The 8,682-nt window shown below is 51.6% G+C and overlaps 1 protein-coding gene across 1 annotated transcript; it reads left to right on the forward strand.

The window, feature by feature from the left end:
• The first annotated feature begins 2,805 nt into the window (after nucleotides 1-2,805).
• EIF2B2 (eukaryotic translation initiation factor 2B subunit beta) lies at nucleotides 2,806-8,604 on the forward strand. Its single transcript, XM_058025599.1, has 8 exons — nucleotides 2,806-2,968; nucleotides 3,517-3,637; nucleotides 4,166-4,314; nucleotides 5,031-5,194; nucleotides 5,468-5,563; nucleotides 6,396-6,533; nucleotides 7,176-7,242; nucleotides 8,122-8,604. The coding sequence occupies exons 1-8, from the start codon at nucleotides 2,806-2,808 to the stop codon at nucleotides 8,277-8,279; spliced, it is 1,056 nt and encodes a 351-aa protein (XP_057881582.1). The 3' UTR covers nucleotides 8,280-8,604.
• Nucleotides 8,605-8,682: the final 78 nt, after the last annotated feature.

An 8,682-nucleotide genomic window follows, 5' to 3' on the forward strand; every position in this document is an offset into this window, starting at 1 on the left:
TTACCCAACTCTTGCAGATGAGTCCAATTACTGGAGTTCAGCAAACCGATTCTCCTCCCTGGCATTTTATCCAGCCCACTTATCCACTGAGAGTTTCTAATCCAAACAGCCTCCCAGCACACGATGTTCCAGTGCTCCCAGGCTCTACCCAGCCTCTGTCCTGCCTTGTCCTCCCTCACATGAGCACTTGTGGGATGACATTCAGCCCCCAGGGATGCAGAATTCCCTGGCTGGAGGGAAGCAGTGTCTCCAGCAGTCAGCCCCGATGGTACAGAGCAGGATGCCATCCTGGCTAGGCTGGCAGCTCTCCAAGGAGGTGAGACAGTTTTCAGCTCCCCTGCAGGCCCATAAAACGTGCTGCCATGCTCGGCTGGCCAGCTCATTCCCTGCTCAGCTCTTTTGTGCACGACCAGCACTGTCTGCACTGTGCCAGCCTCCTCGCTTGCTCGTGCACCAGCTGGGGAGCTGCAGGCACCAGCTCTGCCCGGGGTACACCCGGGAAGGGAAGGGAAGGGAAGGGAAGGGAAGGGAAGGGAAGGGAAGGGGGGTGGGCTGTGCATGAGACATCTCCCTGTGGCTGTGGCAGCAGAGGGGGGTCCTGCTCCATTACACCCAGCAGCTGTGGAGCAGCAGGTGAGTCTCCTTCCAGCTGTACAGGGCTGCACCTCCCCACCCCCATCCCTTCTGCACCCTGCCACAGCCTCAAGGCAGTGGGATTTTAGCAGACTACACCAGGGCACCAACATGCATCTTTCCTTCCCCACTTGCCCTACAGTCCCTGTGCTGTCTTTGCTGCCCATCCTCCTCCTCAATGCCTCCTTTTCAGTCCTGTTGGACAGTTCCTGTCTGACTCCTTGGGTGCTGCCAGCAGCAGCTGGCTGCTGACAGTTGGATGTCTCGCAGCCATGGTCCCTGTGAGCAGCCTGGGGTTTGCCTGCAGCTCTCCAGAGAGCCCCAGGCCTTGGCCCAGCTCAGCTCTGCAGAGCTAACGGCTCCGAAATCCCCATTCAGAGGCTTTCATTCATGAAACACAGGGCCAGCAGACCAAGCACAGGACTCTGTCCCTCAAGGGACACCAGACTGCCAGCTGCCTAAACTGGCCGTGGCAGCAGTGCCCAGCAGAAAGTGCCACAGGGGAAAGAACAGAAACAGCACAAATGGGAAAAGCTCTGCAGCCTGGCAAAGCACTGGGAAAAAAAACTGTCCTGCAGTAGTTGCTGGGACCAAAGCAGGGAATGTAAACAGCCCAGCATCCACAAGGAGGTCATAACCTCAGAGCCCTGTTTCCCTTCCTCTTCTCCACCCTGCCTAATCTTCAAGAGCTGCTCTGTTTACTAGCAAGATAAGTAAACAAACAAAGGAAAGCTCCAACGCAGTGATTTTTATTTTTCTGGCCAATCTGCAGGTCCCAGTCTCTGGGTGCACATGTGGGAGCTGTTTCTGCACACCAAGGCAGCTGGCACACAGCCCTGCAGGACCAGCAGCAGGCAACTGATGGGCACAGTGCATGCCAGCAAGTGGCTGTGCACAGGGGCAAAGGGGAATGGGGTTTCCCTGCACAAATGCAGAGCTGGGCAGACCTTGCTCCAGGGAGCCTCTGATTTACGCACTGTGGAAGAAAACACACACCTAAATCTGGGAAGGAGGAGACAAGGCAGCGGGAACCAGGACAGGTCCAGCTGGGACAGTGGGGCCCAGCACAGTGGAGCCAACAGCTGGGCAAACCCTGTCACCCTCTACTGACTCTCTCCAGGGGCAAAGGATGGCACAAGCTCATCATGGAGTGAAGCTCTGACTTCTACCCAGGGCTGCACTCCCCGAGCACATCCAGCCAAACTCAGATGTGTGGCCCTTTGCCAGGCATGGGAGGCATACAGCGAGCTCCCTGCCCCAGGCTGCTGGGCTCTCTGGCTGCCAGGCAGGCAGGGGCATTGAGCAAGCAGGAGGAAAAGAGAGGTATGGAAGGACTCTCAGTCCCCTGCAGGCTTTGGGTGACAAATCACCTGCATTAAGTGCTCAGAGCCAGCACACCAGCTGTTGGTGTTTTGCTGGGGACCCAGGAGCCCCTGGACAGGAGCTGGCTGTAGGGTGAGTCCTAAACTAACCAGATGAACACAAAGGTGTCATGAACATCCAAGGCCCTACCGGCCTCACCATGAAGCAATCACTGAAAGCTTCCAACATAAACCTGCTTGCTTTTATTTCCTAATCTCAAACAACAGGACACAGACCAGAGCGATAGAGTAAAGCAGCAGAGCAATGAGAATTATTCCATGGCTCCAGGAACTAGACACAAAGGAGCTACATTCCTGCCTTATCCAGGGCCGGTTCTGGCTCTGCCAGCAAGAACAATTGGGCTGCCAGGAACTGCGCCTTTCCCAGCCCGTTTGATTTGGCCCTTCAGAGGCCGGCACTACGCTCTCCAAACCAAACCAAAGCAAACCCTCCCGTGCGCGCTCCAAAGCAAAGCAAACCAAACCCTCCCGTGCGCGCTCCAAAGCAAAGCAAACCAAACCCTCCCGTGCGCGCTCCAAAGCAAAGCAAACCAAACCAAACCCTCCCGTGCGCGCTCCAAAGCAAAGCAAACCAAACCCTCCCGTGCGCGCTCCAAAGCAAAGCAAAGCAAACCCGCCCGTGCGCGCTCCCGGCGCTCCCACAGCCCCGGGCACCGCCCGGCCCCGGCCGCGGCACCGCCCACCGCCGGACGCGCCTCTCATTGGCCGAGCCGCCGCGGGGGGGCGGGCACAACTCCGCGACCTCCACCAATGGACCGGGGGGGGCGGAGGAAGCGGAAGTGCCGCCGCTATGCCGGGCGCCGCGGAGCGCGGCTCGGAGCTCTCCGAGCAGATCGAGGCCTTCGCGGCGCGGCTGCGGCGCGGCGGGGAGCGGCCGCGCTCCGAGGACACGGCGCGGCAGACGCTCTCGCTGCTGCGGAAGATCGTGGGGCACGGGCGATGGAGCCGGGCCGGTGAGGGCCGGGCGGCGGCGGGCGGACGCAGGGCTTTCCCGGGCGGTTGCGGCTCCCCCAGCGCCGGGAGGAGGCGGCGGCGGGGCGAGCCGCGGGAGGGCAGCTGCGGCCCAGTGGTGGCTGTCGGGCGCGGAGGAATCAGCGCCCCCCGCGTTCGCAGTGGCTGCCCCGGCGCGGCCTGCCGCGCTCACGGCCGCGGTACTGCGGAGCTGCCCTGCTCCAGCCGTGCTCTCCCCTCCGCGGCGGCAGTCCGAGCACGGGCCTTTCCAGCAGCACGCCGTTTTCTCTTTCAAAGGAAAGGCCAGATGCACTGCTGATGGCCTTCTCTTAGGTCTGTGTTGTGTCCAAGCGTTTCCGACTACAAAACCCACTAGTGGAACCGGCTGCTTCGTGAGGGCTCTCTGCTCGCCCCTTGCTGGTGTTTCTTGGTGCTGTGGTCCTTGTGCTGGAGCAGCTGCTGGCCCTGGGATATATGAAGGGGTGCGCTGGTTTGATGCTCACATGGGCTTGCTCTGGGCAGCGCTAACCAAGGCCCTCCCCTCTTTTAGGGGAGCTCATGGATCTGATCCGGACAGAGGGCCAGAGGATGACAGCAGCTCAGCCGTCGGAGACAACAGTGGGCAACATGGTGCGACGGGTATTGAAGGTCATTCGTGAGGAATATGGCCGGTAAAGCGCCCTCTTGCTCCCTGTATCTCTCTGAAAACCCAGAACTGCCCTTTTAAGCTGCTTCTGTAAAACCCCTTAAGTTTCCATCAGCCCCTTTTCCCATCTCTCCTAGAGAGGGATTCAGGGAGTTTAACACCAAAGGAAACGTTGTTGTTTCCACTATGGATGGTGACATTTCCTCTTTAGAAACCCCTTGGTGTATGTGTTGTGAGTGCATGACAAGTCTGTGCCCTGGCCTTGGGTTGCTCTCTCTCTGTGCCTAGGGGGGTCCATCCCACTGGAGCAGTAGACTCGAGCCTGCTCCTTGTCTGTAGACAGCAGTGTTTGCACATGTCTTAAGAAGGCACTTTCTGGCAGAGATTTGGATGTTTTTCTGCCAAGACAGCTATGGGAGGCTCTTTGGTGTGGCATGGTGTGCCTCCTGTGGGTGGTTTTCCTTCCTGTCTCTTCACATCCAGGTGTGCCAGCTCAGCCTGGCTGTGGCCCTGTGCTCTTTCCTGAGGCTGAAGAGGCCACTTCTCTCCACAGGCTTCACGGGCGCAGTGAGGAAAGCGACCAGCAAGAATCCCTGCACAAACTCCTGACTTCTGGAGGACTGAGCGAAGATTTCAGAACCCCTTATCCCTCCCTCAGAGCTAATGTTATTGAAGCTATTAATGAGATGCTAATTGAGCTAGGTACGGATGGGTCTGAATTGCTCCTGAGTGAAAATTCTTATGGGATGGGACTGATGGTTCCCCCTTCTTTAGGTGAAATAAAACAATAAGGATCTGGGAGTCTTAATCTGAAGGAACCAAGGGACTGAAGCCCTGCTGCTCCCATGAATTAGTTTTAAGTCCTCTTTGGCTTATGGGGAGATGGGTACATTGTGGAAGGAGCAATATGGGGGGCTGTAGGCTGTGCTCTTGGTCTTCTGGGAAGTCTTGAGTCCTGTAAAGAAGAGTGTAAAGTCCCTGTGCACATATAACCTGACCCTTGTCACAAAGAACCATGATACAGTTTTCTTTTTCTGTGATTCTTGTGACAAATCAGGCACCCGACCCACCTTCTGAGGCCCAAGTTGCCCCCCTATCGAACTACAAAAGTGTTGAAGTTTTGTGGGTCTCATGGTTATCTGGAGCAGTGCTGACATAATCCCCTCTCCTCACAATGGAGTTTTCAGTACAGCTGTTGTTATATATAATGAGGGTATAGCTAGGGAGCATGGGGCATTCAAGGGCCAGCTTCTTGGTTCCACTCCACTGGCAAAAAGAACAGAGAGAAACACTGCTCCTGCTCTCCCAGTGCTAATAACATTGCTTTAGTGAAAAATCTCTTGTTGTAGGACAGTCCTAGCAGCACAAGTGTTGCTTTTGCTGGCTGCCTTTACACCCACGCGTTCCTTGTGTTCCAGAGGGCACGACTGATAACATTGCAATGCAGGCCCTGGAGCACATCCACTCCAATGAGGTGATCATGACCATTAGCTACTCGCGCACGGTCGAGGCCTTCCTGAAGGAAGCCGCTCGCAAGCGCAAGTTCCAGGTCATCGTGGCAGAGTGCGCGCCCTTCTGCCAGGTAAGGCTCACGCTGGCTGGACCCTGTTGTCCCGCATGTTCTTACTGAAGTCTTGTGTCTGGAATCAGGGTGAACATTATGGAAATTCCTCTGTAGTTGAGAGATTGGAGATAGCTCATTATCCTACCCCAGCATCCTTCAGTTGAAGGGCCGTGTTCAGGTTTCATCACTTGGTAGTTTTGCAGTTCAGACAAGAATTGAGTGCTGATACCTTTACAGTTACACTGCAGGAGCTATGTCATAGGGAACCAATTGGATTCTCCCTCTTTTTAGGGTCATGAAATGGCTGTCCGACTGTCTAAAGAGGGTATTGAAACTACTGTCATGAGTGATGCAGCTATTTTTGCTGTCATGTCTCGAGTCAACAAGGTAAGGAGGGCTCCACTGGGGGAGGGATTTCATGGCAGATTGGGTGCTTAGGCCTCTCAAATCAGCTGCAGGTCCTAGTAGTGATGATGTGTCTCTTTAATGAAGACTCAGAATTGTAATAGTCCCTGTTCACTGCTGGAGTGGAGATTCAGAGTCAGTATGATGACTGACTGAATGGTGACAGGTTTTTCTGGCTTAGTGGCTACACTTACAAGAGAGCCTCAAAGGATTAGCCTCAGTTTTCAAAGGAGATGGAACAAAAAGCAGCATTTCTAAAGGGAAGAAACACCCCTTTGCCTGAAACAGAAGATGACTGATGAAGGGAATCATTAAGGTTTGTCTTGTTAAACAGACATGTTCTGTACTTTTAGAGATGAAAACTTGGCACCCCAAAATGGGGAGAATAAAAAGTACTTGTAACATACTAAAATGCAGCCACATCAGTTCTTATCTATATATTTTGAGCTGTTTTATATTACTCCCTCAAGCATAATGCAAGGGAATTTTTGCAGTGAGTAGTCAAGTTACTTGTACAAAGCTTGTAGAAAAGGGACCACAGCCCAGTTTCTGCTTGGTGTTCCCTGCAGTGGAACATACATTTGTCTCCTGAAGTTCTCTGGGCTGGAGTCATGCTCTTGTTAGCGAGGAACTCAGTGCAGAGCCAGTGCCAGATGAAACAGATCAGGCATTCAGCTGCCCTAGAACTCCAGCTGCTGGCTGGCTCTACCGACACAGTCCTCCTCCAGCTCATCTGTCAGGGTCTGAGCCAGGAAGTGTTCCTTCCCCAGTTTGCTGTGGAACATGCTATCTAATTCTGATTTGCCCTTTTAAGGTCATCATTGGTACAAAGACAATCCTGGCCAATGGTGCCCTGATTGCTGTGAGTGGGACTCACACTCTGGCACTGGCAGCTAAACACCACTCCACACCACTCATCGTGTGTGCCCCCATGTTCAAGCTTTCACCACAGGTAAGTACAGCAGCTCTTCAGGACTGTGCCTGCAGGGGCTTTTGCTTGTAGGAGCTTAGGGGGGAGAGCACCATCTGTCAGTAAATGGGCCATCTCCCCCATCTAGCTTTGTTACTTCAGAGAGGAGATCCTTGCCCAAATCTGGCACACCTCAGGATCTCCTTGAAGCACCTCTGCCACATGTGCAAAGCAGTACATTGGATATCAGGATGTAAACCACTGCCTGGACTGATGAGACTGGCATTGCCACACTTATTTTTCCTCAACCATGACAGATTTCAGTTTATGCCATTAGTGTTGAAAGGCAGAGAATGCAGAATGAGACTCTTTCTTACACTCAGTACTTTTTCAATATTGTCAATATGAAGTTGCAGACTGAGGAAGTCACTCCTCCAGTTCACTAGGCTTTGGTAAGGGCAGCCATGTCATAGAAGGCTCTAAAAGCTTTGAGGAAAAACCTTTCACCTGTAAATGTTAGAGAGGTTGTAGACACAGGCACTATGTCATTATTGTAAACAGACTTAATATCACCTGGCAAGTCATCTTCCTCTGCATTAATTCCTTCCAGTGCCAGGATCTGTTTTCACAAGGATAATCAGGTAGGACTTTTTTCCTCATCTTCCTGTCCTCTTTCTCATTTAGTTCCCTAATGAAGAAGATTCATTCCACAAGTTTGTGTCACCACAGGAAGTGCTGCCATTCACAGAAGGTACTGGTTATTCTTTATACATCTGGTCAAGCTGGTTCAGATTTATTTTTTTTTTTTGTAACTCATACAAAAAATTAAACATCAGAGCATGTTATAACCTTAGAGAGAAAATCCTTTTTTACTGTCTTTGACAGAAAAGAGTGCTGTGAACCATCCAGTTTGTAACTGTATATTACGTAGAGAAAAAGGATTTCTTTTAAACACTGTCTTGGCAGTTTTGCTTCTGCTCTGAAACTGTTTTATTATAGGATGGTGATAATGATGCCAGGTAGGTAGCAGTTTTCTGTGGGACAGGGCCGATGCCCAGCACCAAGGGCACCTTCCGTTCTTTCCTGTAACTTTTTGAAACTTTGTTACATGATACAGCCATTGAAACAAACAGTGTCTCTGCCGTGGGCTTCCCACACAAGCACCATCTTCAGAAAGGCCTCAGTGCCCAAGCCCATTTTCAGTTAGCAAAGTCTCTTTCAAAGCCCCATTTCTATGTGACAAAGGGTTTTGAAATGAAGATAGCAGCTTGGCAGCAGATTTTACTTTTGGCCTTCTGAGCATTTCTTTAAATAATAACTTTGGCAGTATCAGGACTGTCTTACATATTGGTAGGGTTTTTTTAGCAATTAGTCAGTCTACATCAGAGGGGATCTGGGGTTTCTACCAGCAAAAATGACCAGAAACAAAGTATTGCCATTCATTGAAGATTGCTGTATAGCTGTAATTTGATGACATCAGTGAAGAAGTCAGAAAGTATTCAGGATGTTCAGGTACTGACTTCGGGGTGGCATGTGCATAGCCAGTTTGTTTAGGGACTCCAGAAGCTGTGCAAAAGACTAACTGTACTTTGAGTTGCTTTGACTGATATTGCTGCTACTCACTTCACAGGGGAGATCCTGGCAAAAATCAATGTTCACTGCCCAGTGTTTGACTACGTCCCTCCGGAGCTCATTACTCTCTTCATTTCTAACATTGGGGGTAACGCACCTTCCTACATCTACCGCCTGATGAGCGAGCTCTACCATCCTGATGACTATGAACTCTAATACTGTGAAGCACATCACTGTTCAGACTCTTTTACCTTTCTCTTTAGAAAGATACAACAGCTAATTAAAGTGTATGTTGCAAAGGCAAGTTGCTGTGGGGAGCCAGTGGGAATTTGCTCAGTAATGTCTTTTCTACCCAAAAGCAAAAGAAGGCAGAGCTCTTGTACAGGTTTAAATCACATGCTGTGTGAGAAACCATGTGGAGCTGCTAACCCACTTTGATTTTGAAATAGCAAGGCATATGTGTAACTCTGGGGCAGCTAAGCTGTTACTTCAAAGTGTGCTGCAATAAAGGCTGTTGACAGTGATCTCACTGTTAAGCACATTTTCCATATGCAGTTGTTTTGTTTATTTAACTAGCAGGAGTTTTACCAGTGTAGTCAGTTCCCTGCACTCACTGCAT

This window comes from Melospiza georgiana, chromosome 6 (assembly GCF_028018845.1).
Source record: "Melospiza georgiana isolate bMelGeo1 chromosome 6, bMelGeo1.pri, whole genome shotgun sequence".
In the NCBI taxonomy this organism is placed as follows: domain Eukaryota; kingdom Metazoa; phylum Chordata; class Aves; order Passeriformes; family Passerellidae; genus Melospiza; species Melospiza georgiana.